We start from the raw sequence: 16,589 nt of genomic DNA on the forward strand, positions 1-16,589 counted from the left end.
GTTTTCAGACGAAGCACCTTTTCTCACAGCGCCCCGGGAAGAGCCGTGGTGATGATGAGGTGACTGTTGAGAGCGCGAGAACGGGGCAGTAATCGGCGCTCTGGCGACCTCCCTGCCGCGGGAAGCTGCACGTTACAAACACTAGGACGCCGATGAGGCGATTAGCATTGGCAATAATTAAATTAAGGCCGCACCAGTCCGTCCTGGGCCACACGGTCCCTCTCAGCCGCCTCACCTAATGCGCACTTTAAACTGCACAAAGTGGTATGCAAATGAGAATGACTAGCCCCACCATAGCATTCTCCACCCCAAGGGTGAAGACAGCGCATGTGCGGCCGCGCACCATTTAATTTATGATGAGGCGGCTGTGCTTGCAACTTCGGCGAGCGTAACGTAAGTTAAGTAACTCCCAGCATCCGAGAAGGATCGGATGTGTGGAGTTCTAAGTGGTTGCTGGCTGTGCGGCCGCGGAGGGGGCCCATGGAGCGCCGCCGCCCCCCCCCCCGCACCACGGGGGCTCCAGGGGCCTGTGTTATGCCCCTGGTCTTTGTGCTTTTTAAATTCTCATTATCTTGCACATTTTGAAAGATTTCAAAACACGTTTCCTCATAACTCATTTGCTTTTCTTTTTTTGGATTTAAATTTAATAGTGACTTATATTACAGGTGGCCCTTCTATGGCTCTCATTTCCTGCCTGGTAAAGAATAATGGATTATTTACTACTCGCAATGTGCTAAAATCAATAGCAATTATGTGGAGCTTTTTCCAGATTGTTAGAATCCGGAGTCTCTGGTTGGCGCAGGTATGCACTTGCGACAAGCAGGGACCCTTTCCTCTAAGTGAGGGCAAAGGATTACTTGTGAAAAATAACCCCTGCTCACCCTCTAGGTAACGTGGAGCGAGCAGTCAGGCTAGATTCCAGAGGGCATGAGGTTAAGCATTTAGGGCGTCCCACAATAACCACCAACCCACCACACAGAGACACAAGACTGTATTTATAAAAATAAAGCTCTTTATAGATAGACTCTTCAAGCAGGCTTCAAAATAAATTGTTTCACTTTTAAAGAGGGTTCCAGTTACTTGTATTCAATGTTCCAGGAGGCCACAGTTCTTAGAAGGCAATTTGAGATGCAATTTCTCTATTTTGGGGTCCGTGCGCACCGTAGCGCTGTTTGTATGCTTCGTACCGGCGTCGGTACGCGTCGTACACCACACGTACGATTCTTTCTTCGCCTCACGCTTCCCGCGTGAGCAAGCATACAGAAGTTGAGACCGTACGGGCCGTACAGTCGCAAGTACGCTCCGTACGGGTCGGGTACGAGTCCTGCTAAGCCTCACGCTTCCCGCGTGAGCGGCGTACAGGGCCGGTGGCGTACAGCGCAGTACGGACCGTACAGCGAAGGGTACGCTTCGTACAGGGGCGTTCGGAGCGCACAGTACCAGATTCTTTACAGGGAGTTCGAGGCGGCCTCGGCAGTCGTCAGAGGGGCGTCCCGCGTCGCAGTCCCGCTTGGTCAGAGGACAGCGATGCTTGGTGGGGTGCCTCCGGACTTCACGGCACACTTCGAGGTGGAAGGAGGGGCGGCTCGGGGGTGATTTCAGCAGCGCAGCGCTGTCGGCATCATCCAGACGTGGCGAACTTGCATATTTGATTTTGGACAACGCAGGAGACTTGCTGCTTTTTCGTTAGGCATCATTCAAGATCAGAATCACGGCTCATAAAGTTAAATGATAACTAGGGGAGCTCTGCTTCTCAGGAATTAAATAGAGCAAGTCTAGTGCTGTAACTCTGTCCAAACGAAAATCCACGAACGATGTGAACCAGAAATTCAGATTGGAGGACACAATACATAACTATTCCTAGAGAAATACAAAAAAGTGGTTATACTTGAATCTCACTGTTTATGGAATTTTCAATTAAACTAAATAGTTGTCTGAGCTCATGTAAAAAGTTCAAAGCTGACCAAGGATTCATATTTCCAAATATGCAAAGATTCGGAAAAAAATGCCTTTTTCATGATTTATTTTTGTAATTTAGATATTCTGGCGAAGGCTTTTCTGTGGGGAAGAAATAAAGCAAAGGCCTTTTCAGTCAAAAGGTGCCCCAGTCCCTGCAGTAAGTGTACATTGAAACACTTAGGCCACGACTACGAGTGCCCCAGATTTAGCCCCTTTATTTTGCTTCTGTGGAATGACTTACAGTGGCGACTGGTGACTTGGGAAACCGGTGAGGCATACAAGTTGGAGAAGAGTTTTATGTAGTGAATGAGTGGAGTTCAGTGGTGTTCTTAGGACTGGTGCAGCATCTATAGCCACATTCTGGAGTGTCACAGTGGGTGAGGCCAGGCCCCACTTTCTTTCATGACTCCCACCTCCAGCCCCCTAAACATGTAACACCAGCTATGCCCTTTCCACTTTAAACAGTCTTCTCTAAACTGGGCTTTCTTTTAAAAAAAATTTGTATAAATCTTTTAATTTAAAGGTTGCTCAGTGTACAACAATACAAGTCAAATATGAATTACAAAACACAGGTCAATTGTATGTGTCACAGAATACATCCAACTGCGGCGGTGAGCGCCATGTAAAATCCAAAGAGCATACATTGTCGCGAGCCTGCATTCCTACCCCGAGCAGATTTAGCAAGAGATGTTTCCTGAACCACCTATTCCCTTACACACGCCCACATCAAGCCCCCCTGTATTGCATCCAGTTGTCCCATACATTCTCATACTTGCATGCACAATCGTGGCTCCGATAAACCTCTCGCTCCAATAGTTGACACCAATCTAAATCCTTCTGCCAGTTCCGGTAATCCGGGGGTCTATTTGCCCCCCATGATTTAGGAATGTTTCATTTAGCCACCCCCGCTGCCAGTGTCAACCACAATCTGAGGTATCTAGGCCACTTCTCTTCCCCAGAAATACCCAAAATGAGCCATCAGGCAACTAGTGATACCTCCAGGCCCGGAACCGCAGTCATGACCGCCATGCCGTCCCACCAGTAGCCTTGGATTACAGGGCATTTACAAAGTGTGTGGAAGAAAGTGCCCACTAAGCTGCAACTCTGAATGCACTGGGCCGAATCGCTGTACCCCATATGGTGTAAACTGGATTGAGAATAATAAGATCTGTGCTATATACACAATTGTATCAGACAGAAGCGAGCCCTTATGGCAATTTCTCTAGGACTTTGGACGGCCTCTTCCCAGTCGTCGTCTTCAATCAGCCCTAAATCAGCCTCCCAAGCCACCCGCAGTGAGCCTAGGAGATCCGGTCAATAGTTCATTATCTTCCGTTAAACCATGAAGAGCACTTTGGCCGGCATTGGGTCTAACAACAGTCAGTCATCCACAGGCGAGTATACCGGGAGCTGTTCCCCCTTGGGGAGCTGGCACTTCAGATCATGCCGCAATTGTAGGTATTGGAATCTCTCCCCCTGTGCCATCTCATACTCCGCTTACAGGTCCTCAAAGGTGAGGAGATTTCTCCCTCTTTAAACGTCGCCTACTTTATCTATCCCTATTATGCCCCACCGGATAAGACTTCTCAGCTTCTTTACTTCTCCAAGGAGATCACTGTCCCACAGTGGGGTCATGGTGGTTAATTTGCCATCCCACCCCACGCACCTGTTGACATTGTGCCAAGCTAAAACCACCACCCGAGTATGGCTCGGAAGTGTGCCTATCTTTTTCTTCAAATACAGAAGGGCAGGGTATCCCTAGTCGCCCATCATAAGATGTTCGACCCTATAAGCTGGTTCCTCCCTATTCCAAAATATCCACTCACTGAACACCATCAACTCGGTGGCCCAGTAATAGGCGCAAAGGTCTGGAATCGCCAATCCTCCCTTGAACACTCCCCGCTGTAACTTCCCAAGAGATATGCGTGAGCTGCCTCCATTCCAGAGGAATATGCAAAGCTCGGTGTTAACCTTAATGAAGAAATTGTCTGGCACCTTATACAGGGTATTTTGGAGAACATAAAGCATATGGGGCAGGGCTATCATTTTAAACAGGATAGCTTTGCCCATCAAGGATGTTGGCAGTGCCCTTCAATGGACTACATCCGCCTGGAGAGGCTCCAGCTGAACAAATAGGTCCTCCACGGTTCTGGTGATAAAAATTCAAAGGTAGTGGAATCTCTGCATCACTACTGGTGCAAGGCAACCCTATGGAAGGGTAGGGGTCCCTCCCGTGAGTTACAGGACCATTGATTTATCCCAATTGATTTGGTACCCCGAGTATCTCTCAAAGAGGTTAAGGATGTGTAGAGGTCTGTGCACTAAGGATTGGACCGCAAAACATAGAGGAGGATGTCATATCAGCATAGAGAGAGATTCTTTCTTCCCATGCCCTACTGTTGCTGATCCCCCAAATAAGAGGATCTTGGCAGATCCAGGCTGCCAAGGCCTCCAAGGCCTTGTTGAAGATCGAAGAACAGGGGGCATTCCTGTTGCGTTCCCCTACGTCGGGCAAAGGTGTTGGACAGTGCACCATTCCCTCGCACCCTTGCCACTGGGTCCTAATATAGAATTCAAATCCACCTGCAGAACTTAGGACCGAAGCCCATGCAGGGGAGGACCACAAATAGATAGGGCCACTCTATACTATCGAAGGCCATTCTCACATCCAAAGACAGTACCATGGCCTCCTCTGACTCCGGATCTGCTGTCATGTGCATCACTGCAAATAGACGCATCAGGTTTAGATGGGTGCTACCACACGGAACACAGCTGGACTGGTCTGATGGACAATTGAGGCTATGATCCTCATCAGTCTATTCACCAACATCTTGGCCAACACCTTGGCTTCTATTTTAAGGAAAGATATAGGCTGGTACGAGCTGCATACTGTGGGTGGTTTGCATTACTTGGGGAGAACTACTTTTGTGGCCGTTCTCTGATCTTCCGGAAGGCCCCCGTTCTTCTGCGCCGCCTGGAGCATATTAAGAAGATGGGGTGCAATGTTGTGGGCTACACATTTAAATAATTCAGTCGGTAGGCCGTCAGGCCCCGCTGCCTTGCCCGACTGTAACCCCGGATGGCCCCTTCTATGAACTGGGCTCTCATTTTTTTGTGTTGTTTTTCTTGTGTTTCACTTATTTAAAATTGAAACCCAAGATCCATGTATTCTATAGATCGCTCAAATCACAGGATATGACAATATTTGGTTTTGTACTGAGGTTCTTTCACATTTAATAATCAGTGTGACATTTAGTCAATACATACTGTACATATATTCATATAAGAAAAAGATTTTTTCAAAAACATTTCATATTTATACAGTTATTTTTTCAAGGTCCAGTTCTTGTTGCTGGAAGAACAGAATAGCATGGTGAGAGACATGACAGCCAACACGTGTTTCGTTACATTCGTAACTTCTTCAAGGCTTAGCTACGTAAGGGGGGCAATCCTCAAATATTCATAGAGAATCCACCAATGTCATGACGTCTTTATAATGAAAAAGAGTAGCCAAGAAATATGTCCTTTTGTTTAACACAAAATCAAATGTAACAAATTTGTCAGATTGATATGTAACTTGAATTTTCTACTGAAATTGATTAAAATTGGTATACGTCTGAATAGTTGCTTTACTCAAGTCGTTTGTGTGAGTATCTGCCTCAGGAATAATGATATTACAAAAGTTGCCACCAAAAAACAGCATGTAAAGACCGACCAAATCACATAAATTAGACATTTTTCTGGACATTTAGCAGTGACCTGTTGCACTTAAAAACAGTACAGAAACATTGGTTGTATTGGCTGACTAACGCACACACAACATTTTGCACCAGTTAGTGATTGTAAATGCTGACTTAAGACTGGCACAAGATTGCCATGGCTGTTCAGGACAGCTAATCAAAACATTCATGACATAACATTTGGATCTTGCTAGCAGTGGTGTATCCTGGAGTGCTTTGAAGGCAAGACATGGATACACCAATGCCTCTTAGAAAGTTACAAAATAAAAACGTAATGCATGAAATAAGGAACATTTGGTACATTTAATGAAGATAGTTGGTAAATAGATTAACCAAACAAAGTTATACAGGTATTTGAATGCCTGGCAAAGGAAATTATTTATTCATTTAGTTATTTATTAATATGTGGATTCTCTAACATACTCCAAGTATCTGACAGCTCGCTGTACTTTCCGAATAATGTTATGCAGAAGAAACATAAGGTGCTTGCAGATACTAGTTTGACAGTCGAATGAAAAAGAGACCATGCATCTCAAAGCATAAACATCAAGTCCATCATGATTTCACAAGCATGAAAGTGCACTAACAGATTAAATGACGATTTGTTTAATCACTTAGGCAAATGTTTAACTAGGAAATGTAAAAGTTCATCTAAAAGAGACCACAACATCCATTGTACAATAAGCAGTGTAGACTTGCTGAGGTTGCTTTAATTAAATTTGTCAAATCGTGAGCAACTTTTATTGGCTAGGAGAAAATACAAGGAAGGGCAGGCCAAAGCTAAATCAGATAGGGAACATGAAGTATGGAGTGATTTGATAAATGCAGTCCGAGCGGGGATAGTAAGACATTTTAGAGTATAATTGCTCATGAAAGCTGTCTTGCTAGATCTCACGTCGGCTTCCACTTGCAGCCTCAGATATGGGTTTAACACTTCGAGAGTCTATACTCTGAAACTGGAAAGATCTCCGATGATGTACCATAACAGGGACTAATCAAATCAAATGGAACAACATGTCCCCTCCTAATATCACTTATAGAGCTCTAGATACTCTGTCAGCCTTAGTTCCCAGGAAGGCATCTGGACCTGATTGCATCCCAGATGATTTGTTTGCTGCAGAAGAACTCATATGGGTCCCATATCTTAAATTGATTTCAAAATCTCTCCCAAATCCTGGCAACATGCTGCGATTCTCCCTATCTATAAGAGGAGCAACCAAGACTTATTAGTCTAGTTAATGGGTTGCATAAGCTTTTTATCCGCCAAACTTTGGGGAAACTGACTGACTGGGTTACAGAGAACAAACTTCTAGCAGATCTCCAAGCAGACTCTTGCCAGAAGGTTTGTACAATAGATAAAATGTTCCACTTCTGTGTAATATATTGAAAAGAGGTGGTATTGGAGAAGGGCCACCTGCATGTGATCTTTGTTGACCTAAATTACTCTTTTGATGAAATTTCCTGCCAGAGGCTTTGTGGTGTTTTATACCATTTGGGGGTTCCAGAAAACATTCTATCAGTTTCAATAAGATTGCACGAAACCTACTATGCCCATGCCAGGTGCGTCAAAATGGGTGAGCGGTCTAATTTTTTTAGACTTGCGAAGGGAGTTTGCAAGGGCTGTGTTGTTTTTATACTGTATATTAATGACCTAGTTCAATTTTTAGACTTCCCTGGCAATGATTAGGTCTTCTCAAAATCCCTACGTTATTGTTTGCAGATGACATGCTCCTCATTTCTAAAACACCTGCCTAGTTGCAGGCCTTAGTGGATCGCTTTTTGATTTTTGCATTCAGAGGGGGTTAGAATTAAACATTAGGAAGACCAAATTTATGTCTTTCAACCCTTATGTGGCTGTGTAGAGCCGTATTAAAGCTCAAAATTAACTGTTTGAATAAGTCCAAGATTTCCATTATCTAAAGGTTAGATTGACCAGTAAACTCAGCTGGCTATGACAAATAAACAAATGTGCACTAAAGTTAAAGCAGGGGTCTGGGGCTGTTATGAAGCTAGTCAAGAATAACAAGACTAGAATTGTTTCCTCAGCTGTAGAAATAAACAATATTTAAACAAAGGGGTCTGCTCTGTATGGCCCAGAGCTATGGGAGACATGTAAAAGATAACAGGCTTGCTGTGGTTATAACAGGTGTATTAGGTCTTTTTGCCTAATGCCTCCATCAATTACTAGATGTAGGCGTGTTTTCGGTCTCCTCTTGAAGTAATTCAGGGCCTCTGCTGTTCTGGCATAAATTGTGGTCCACTGATGAGTTAGCTCCATATAGGTCACCATTAATGGAAATATTACGCTCGAATGGCTACTTGAAAATCCCCTGGCTAGTATATATTAAAAGTGTGCTATATAAATTAGATCTCCCTTCTCTTTAGGAATCTCCCGCTGATGCCAGTCTCAAAATCAGTGAACAAAGGGAAATTAAAGGTTTTACTTTGGGAAGAAGAATTACATAGATGCAGGCCGGGCAGCTTGAGGGACAGATTATTCAATCTCAAAGTTATATCCTCATATGAACCTTCCCTAGATAAGATCCTTGCCCCATAGCCTAGCAGCTGTATACCAAATTTTGATATGGGATTCTGCCTATAAACAGCTTTTGTATTCCCTGGGGAGAGAAATAATGCACTAGCACTTTATGTCTGTCGTGCAGATTCCAGATTGAAACCTTGCACCATCCCTTTTTTCTTTTAATGCTTACTCAGTCCCACGCAAGACGTGGATTAAACTTGTTTGTCATGTTATGGGAATCAGACAATATGAAGTTGCACTAATAATTCTGAGAACTGACACTAAGGAAGTGACTGTCATCAGTGTTGCTAAAGTTTTGTTCCCGAGATGGGTTGTACGCAAGAAACTTTTAGATTCTGATGTTGACTATTTTCTTAATGATCATTATATTCTATTATTCGATTTTTAGCTTATTTTACATTTGATGTGTGATATTCAAATTTAAGGCTTATGCTCTAAAATTGTTCTTTAGGGAATCATGTTTTTTGTTCGCCCATACCAGCACTATGATTGCTGAAAGTGTTTACATATTGGCTCTGTTGCACAATGTACATATATCACATTCATTTGTAATGCGAGCTATCTCAGGCAAATCAATAGAATTTCTATATGTTGACTGTATTCGTAAAAACTTCTGCTGAGCTCAATGTTCCCATGTTATGTTTTTAATAATTGTTATTCATGTTATGTTATAAGTATTTAACAGTGCACGTACACCCAATGGTCTTGTGGTGCTAGATAACAGAATTACCACACAGACCTCGCAGTTTTAATCATAGATAGGCTGGTTTAAAAAGACAAGCGTTCAAAAGCTGTCTAAATCTGATGTAGCAGGAGATCATCTAAACTTCAACGGGCAATACAGTTCCATATTTGAGGGCAGCAGGCCCGATTCACAGAACTAACGTAAGACAAACTCTTAAATGTACTACTTTTGGTATTCCCCAAAGGCATTTAGTAGTAGTAAAGTTAGGATTTTGTCTTAAGTCTGTCTTAAGTCTGTCTTAAGTCTGTCCTAAGTTTGTCTTAAGTCTGTCTTAAGTCTGTCTTAAATCTGTCTTAAGTTTGTCTTAAGATTGTCTTAAGTCTGTCTTAACTCTGTCTTAAGTCTGTCTTAAGTCTGTCCTACTGCTTTTGGTATTCACAGAAGGCATTTAGTAGTAGTAAAGTTAGGATTTTGTCTTACGTGCCTTCTGTGAATACCAAAAGTAGTACGTTTAGGATTTTGTCTTAAGTTAGTTCTGTGAATCGGGCCCGAGTGTGAAGAATCTAGAACCTCCAAGTCTTTTCTTTTTAAAAGGGGGAAAGATAAGAAGATTCAAGTGAGAATATCTTAAATTATGGGTCAGTGAGTATTTTTAACCAGGAGTTGAAATGGAGGCTGAACTGTTGCCATATAGAGCTTTAAAACTAATGCAACCAGTCTTGAATACCGTGTACTGTTTCACTGGGAGCCAGTGCAATTCCCTCAAAAGGGGGCTAATGTGACATTTTCTAGGGTTTTGATAAATTAGCCTGTCTGCTTGGTTTTTTACAGGTTGTAGCCTACGGGTAAGGTTAGGTCTTCCAGAATAACTAAGTAGAGGGAGTTTCCATAATCTAGTGTAGAAGTCACTAGTCCCATAATTACCTGAACGAGGGCTTCAAAGAAATGTATCTATTTTCCATATTTTGTGTACTTGCAAGAAACAGGCATATATAACCACTCCTATTTGGGGTTTCATGGACAAGTTATTGTCTAGCAAGATCCAAAGACTTTTGACTGAGCTCTTGGGCTGGGGAGGGGTGCTTATTTCTGCTGGTCAAAAGCTGGGGTTCTATATATCAGGCTTGGTACTGTCAATGACGATTTCCTTCTTATCAGAATTTAACCTCAGCTGATTGCAGTTCATCCAGTCCCTGATGAATAGCAATGTATTTTGAAAAGAAGCTTGAGAATCCATTTAATTGCCGATAGCAAAGAGCAGTTACATATCCTCTGCCTAATGTATGTTTTTGGGATTTTTAATCCGAAATAAACAAATTGAATTTAATTGATTAAATATCAATTTATTTTGGGCTCTATATAATTTAGCCATGAATGCTATTACAACAAAGGTCATTACTTTTATTATAACAGTAGATAGGTTAAGATGTTTATTTAATATGATAGGAAAATAGTTATTTTAAATAAATTAATCTTTCTGTCCTGCTCTCAGATTTTTGTGGACCTGGATAAGCTGATATTTGTGTTTAAAATAATGAAAACAGAGGAACCTTCTAATGACCAGCACCTAACCTGTTATCACTCCCACAATACTATCCCTTTCAATTTTAATGGGAATTTGCATGCACACTGAATGGCACCCACTGTCACAATGCCTGTTCCCTAAGGAATCCAAATATATAAAATCAAAACAAAGGTGCACACACACGAGAAAATTGACAATCATAAAGTTCATCTCCAACAGTAAGATTTCTTCAAAAATTATTTCTTTTATTCCATTTTCATGTTATGTAGGACAAACATCATTCAGTTCTTGTAACTCTACAAACAGAACAGCCGACGCGTTTCGTCCTGATACAGGACGTCTTCAGGGCGCTAGTTAATGATGGAATACGGAATATTGTCGTCCTGAATGGTCACAAATGACGTTGCATGGGGGGTATTATCCCGTCCAACAAGATATTGTCTCAAGGATACTGGAACTAGTATTGGTCCAGTTGTTTTCCAACAATTCATTGCCACATATAAGCCGCAATCAAGAATGCCACACACACCTAATCAATGGTAGTACTTTAATTTATAAAATCCATCCCGACTCTCTAATAATTATCCAATATCCTTTTCAGCATGAGGCATCTCTGGAAGAATACATATTGCGACCAATACCTGAAACAATCGCAATCTGATAGTTGCGGTCTGCAGCGGTCACCGGGAAACAACGTAACGGTCCAAACGCCAAGGCAGGGTGCGCCAAAGTACTCCCATTGATTTGGTGTGCGTGGCATTCTTGATTGCGGTTTATATGTGGCAATGAATTGTTGGAAAACAACTGACCCAATCCTAGTTCCAGTATCCTTGAGACAATATGTTGTTGGACGGGATAATACCCCCCATGCAAAGTCATTCGTGAACCTTCAGAATGACAATATTCCGTATCCCATCATTAACTAGCGCCCTGAAAAAGTCCTGTATCAGGATGAAACGCGTCGGCTGTTCTGTTTGTAGAGTTACAAGAACTGAATGATGTTTGTCCTACATAACATGAAAATGGAATAAAAGAAATAACTGTGGAAGAAATCTTACTGTTGGAGATTAACTTTATGATTGTCAATTTTCTCGTGTGCTGCACCTTTGTTTTGATTTTATAAAGCTGATATTTGTGACCTGTGTGCAGTTTGGACCATCCAGACAAGCTCCAGTGCCATGTAAGTTTCCCTAAAATGTGGAAAGTGTTTTGACCTTGTAATTGGCGTATTTGACATTATTGTATGTCTGACATAAAGGACACATAAGGAAAAGTATAAAGAAAAAATACCCAGTGTTTTCTAATGAAATCCTGGATTTGACACCATGCAAATTAGCCATCAGTGAGCCTTATATCAGTACTGTCAAAATGTATAGTGCCAAAATATAAAATATAAAGTTTCACCGTGCACGTACATCTGAAAATGTAACAAGCTTAACTGGTGTTATCTGTGAGGCAGTACACTATTAATCTTCTGTCTATTTATTTCAGTCATTTGAGTAGCATTTCTTTTGTTTATGTTGCCAGGGTATCGTTTATAAGGTTGTTTGAAGGTTTGAATGCTGAGGACTGTTGATTGCCCTTCTTGATCGCTCAAAAAAGGCTTGACTCCTCCCAGTAGCCACAGTGTCTCCATGCACTGAACAGTATATAGGAAAGGTAGCAAGTGTGTTCTTATGAGGTTCCTGGTTATGAGCAAAAAACAATGGGGCAGATTTATGTTTCCTGGCGCATCCCTGCAAATCAGCAGGGATGCGCCAGGAAAGATGCGTCACGCAAGTTTACCCTTGCGCCACCACAGATGCGCCGCATTTACAATGCAGCGCATCGTGGGTGCAAGGATAAACAGATGCGTAACGCATCTGATGGCATAAGGGCGGCGCATTGCTGGAGTCGTGTCGCAAGCACGACGCAACTCCAGCAATGCTCAGGTGCTGTCCATATTTACATGGTACGTCATGCCTTACGCCTGCTTCAAGCAGGCGCAGGGTTTTGACGCAGCAGCGTCGGAAAAGTGACTCCGTGAAATCTTGTAGATTTCACTGCGTCACTTTTCCAAGGCTTCTTCCGACGGAACGCCCACCCTGCATACATTAAACCTGACGCAGGTTTAATGTAGCGCAGGGCTTTACAACGTGACGCATCTCCCTAGATGTGTCACCTTGTAAATAAGGTGCAACATGGCGCATGGTTTACGCCGCCGCTGCGTCACAGAAGTGACGCAACGGCGGCGCAAATGTCTCGCAAGGGGCTTGTAAATCTGCCCCTACGTGTAAACAAAAACACCTCCACAGTCTTGTAGCCCTTGATTGAAGATGAAGATTAGTACTGAAACAATTATCAAGGCAGCAAACTCCCTTACATCAGGAAGGAGAGAAAAGGCAAGCAGAGATGCCCAGGAGTAGAATACAGTAGACGTTGCAGCTGCTAGAAGTCAACAATATGGGGCAAAAACAGTAGCAGAGGGGAAAACAAGATGGTGAGAAATAAATATGTAGCAATGTATCCATCACTTGCAAATACTCCTTCATATATTATTATAGGAACTGACTTAACAGGAAAAAGCTCTATTTAATTTTGGAGTGAGAAGTTCAAATAACATACAATGTTCAGACCATCTTCTTGCAAAGAATATAAGACTTTTCTATGGGCTTTTCCCGAAAATCATGGCATTCGTTTGGTTCACAAGGAAGCCCAAGTTAGACATCCTTCGTCCAGCTCTTAATTCCAAAGTTCTGCCACTGTCCATCAAGACTGATGCTCTTGATAGCTTGTGGTACATTCCTCCAGGTGATCATGAGTCCCGACACTACAGAGCAGTCACAGCTTGATCATGGCATCTAGCTACACAGAGTGTTCCTTCTTTTTTTCTTGATACAAATGTAAAGGGTTGTCAGATTCCTGTCTTTAGAAAGACTAGTTTGACCTAGTTCATAAGTTAATGGAATTCTTTCACACCTCCTCCATATCTAGGAGAGTAGCTTTCCTCCAATGACAGAGAACCTTCATGGCATAAAGGTCATCCTGGCAGTCACTACATCTGTTTTAGCAACTGTCAGTGAAGGTAGTTCAACCTCGATCAAAGCTCTGCTTAGGCAAAGGTCTGGCTTACTCTCACAGTTTTTCTTAGCATCCTCTTGTTAAAGGAAGTTTTCATTTTGATCGAAGTTCAGGTCCAAAAACAGTCACACAGGCTGACACGGCCCTTCTGTTTTGATGACTAGGAGGTGGGATGATGCATCCCAAATGCCAAAATTGCGGTCGCAAAGATGCAGATTCGCAGAATCTGCACCTTTGCGACCGCAATTTACAGTGATGCATGTGGCCCATAGTGTATAGGAATAATAGATACATTGTGTAAAGTTGGAAAGAAAATAATATAAAATGTACAGAATAAAATTCAATACTGTAAATTCTGTAAACATAAGATTTGTGCAGTGTTAGAGATTTGTGCAATGTGAACTAAAGATTTTCATTTATATATCACATTTCCGGAAGGTAGGAACGTTTTATCATATATAGCCATACTGATTGTAGCATTTATATGACCGACCCATATCAGCACTTTTGATTGTATGTTTTTGTATTCTTTAGGTTCTGCCTCTTTGGAAAGTCTTGGATCATCTCAAAATCGAAATCCTTCTACTGATAATGCAGGCAGCATATCCTCTGAGACAGGAGAGCTGGCTGTAAACCACAACACAAGGCAGCAGGCCCATCAAGAAGGACCATCACATTTTCTCATTTGGGATACAATGTTAACAATGATTTCTACTATAAAGCAAGTGCTAAGAAGGCACAGACCAGCGTGGGAGTTTTTTGCTACCATTTTAGGGATTTTCCTATGCATGAGATACATGACATATTTATTGCATCACACATAAGCAACAACAAAGCATTAAAATGATGATAACATAATGCATTAATTCAGTCCTTGGTGGCAAGCCTTTGGAATGCAATAATACAGTGAATGCAACATTCAAATCTATCATAAAAGAATAACTTGCAATGCTTCCAAAAATGAATGATAAGACCTCTAGTTATTCTAAATGATTAATCAATCAGTAAACTTATAAAGCGTGAACTACTCACCCGTGAGCGTCTCAAGGCACTGAGAAAACCTAGAGGATAACTTCTGTGGTGAGGGGCAAAGAAGGTTTATAGTTCAAATCAAGTGGCAATTTGATGTTTCATGGAGATTTGCGATCGACTTGGGTGATTTTCAGATCAGGGCAACACAGAAATATTATGGCTGTGAAATATGTGACTTGTTTTTTCAAAACAATCTTTACCAAAGAAGAATAAACATAATTATTTCAAAATTAAAGAATGATGGCTCTTAAATTTGATTGACAATAGGGGACTAGGATATATACAAAAGGAGTCAAAGTGAGATGTTGTCTTGCTGATAAATTGTTTACTCTGTGTTCCCTCTCTTGGCCAATTTATGTGATTCTAGCCAAGAAAACATATTGTCCTGTGCATCAGCTTTGACTTCTAACAAGATTTTGTGTGCCAAGATACATGTATCAAGGCACAATATAAGGTTCCGACCCTGCCTCTTGACCCACAAATTTCAAAGTGAATCCACCTCCTTATTTTGAGATTGAGATTCCAAGGCAAATCAAAGGCTTTGATCTATCAAGTAAAAATGCCTCTGCCAGCACAAGCCAGCCTCCACCTCAGTGATGGGACAACTGTGGCCTTTCAGGCAACGCTGCTCTCAGGCAAAACTCAGTATTACTCCTTCTCACTTGACAATCTGGGGGCAAAGATGGAAGTGGCAGCAAGACCCTCAACCTCAGGTGTGGTTGATAGTATAGTTTATCACATACCTGCAATGCCAGTTTTGCAACAATGGTGGCAGGAAGGGGCATAGGCTACTGCCAGCAAGGATGGTGATGACACCACCACCAAGTCAGGCTGTCCTATTGGTGATGGTGTTAGGGGGGTATATTTGCCACATTTATTTTTATATTTGCCAGGCTAAGCTCCTAAGAGTGGGTGATTACAAGGGCCATAGAGGGCTCCAAGAGGGAGAAAGTGTGGATTCCCTAGAAACTTAAGGTACACCATTCCCCCAAAAATAAAGGTTCACTTAAATTACTTTTCCTCTCTGGCTAGATATGGACAAGCAATATATTTACAGCAATGACCATTTAAACAATGGAAAACACCCAAAAAAAGCAACACTACACCTTGCCAATAGTCACCATACAGAGATGGCAGTGTCAGTCAGAACTGCTGCTAAGAGATTGATAATCTGTGTGCATATCCAGTGCACCAGATGGTCCTTTCTACCTTATACTTATTCAAGTCAAAAAGTACACTTGACCTCAAAAAGAACTCGAGATGGAGAGGGACCTCTAGTGAGTTGTACAGGGACATGTAGGGTGATGGGAGCTAGCCAACTCTACTACTAATACTATATGGATCATTGTGCAGTGTTAGTGGCTATGAACACACGGAGGAACCCTAGCATGAGACCCAATCTCACCTGTTACTCAGACACTCTACATACCATCAGGATGAATGAGAGAGCCCAGTCATGGCATACTACATGGTTTACAATATCACAAAAAAGAGACTAGGGAAAAGAAAGCCTTCTCTGAATCCCCTATCATACATGAAAACTCACTCAACAGAGAAGAGCTACACACATTAAGACACCTTATACAGGACAAAAGAAAGTGAAAAAGATATAATTATCCTTCACTATCCAAACTACAAAACAATTATAAGAGGAAAGAGTGTAAGGGAAAAGGCAACCCTTGTTTTAATACTGCCCTCACACACTTTGCAGTTTCATGCTTCATCATAGGGCCGCATCTGATGCCCAGGTGCAGACCAACACACTGGACGGAGCGCAATTTTTTAGAAATATATGAAGTTTAGTGGTGAGGGTATAGAAAGAGTGACATAACCCACAGAAAGAAAAAGAAAAAAATAAACTATTACAGGGAAAAGTATTCCCTAAAGAAGGGACCAAAGAGTGCAGACACAAACAATTAAAACTACCTAAGAGGGAACTATCATCATTCTTTATTCATGTAACCCCTTGGTAGGATTAAAAATCAAAAGTCGGGAAAATCAGGGAAGGTAAGGACCCTTAAATCCCTCCTGCGTATACCAACATGT

The 16,589-nt window shown here is 42.0% G+C and overlaps 1 protein-coding gene across 1 annotated transcript in view; it reads left to right on the forward strand.

Moving 5' to 3' along the window:
- Positions 1-14,773, forward strand: part of SEL1L3 (SEL1L family member 3) — a 714,608-nt gene extending 699,835 nt beyond the window's left edge. The window contains exon 24 of the mRNA XM_085642308.1: positions 14,046-14,773. Within this exon, the coding sequence (XP_085498434.1) occupies positions 14,046-14,335 (290 nt within the window). The 3' untranslated portion in view covers positions 14,336-14,773. The remainder of the gene's footprint in view (positions 1-14,045) is intronic.
- The last annotated feature ends 1,816 nt before the right edge of the window (positions 14,774-16,589 follow it).

This window comes from Triturus cristatus, chromosome 2_2 (genome assembly GCF_964204655.1).
Source record: "Triturus cristatus chromosome 2_2, aTriCri1.1, whole genome shotgun sequence".
Classification (NCBI taxonomy): Eukaryota; Metazoa; Chordata; class Amphibia; order Caudata; family Salamandridae; genus Triturus; species Triturus cristatus.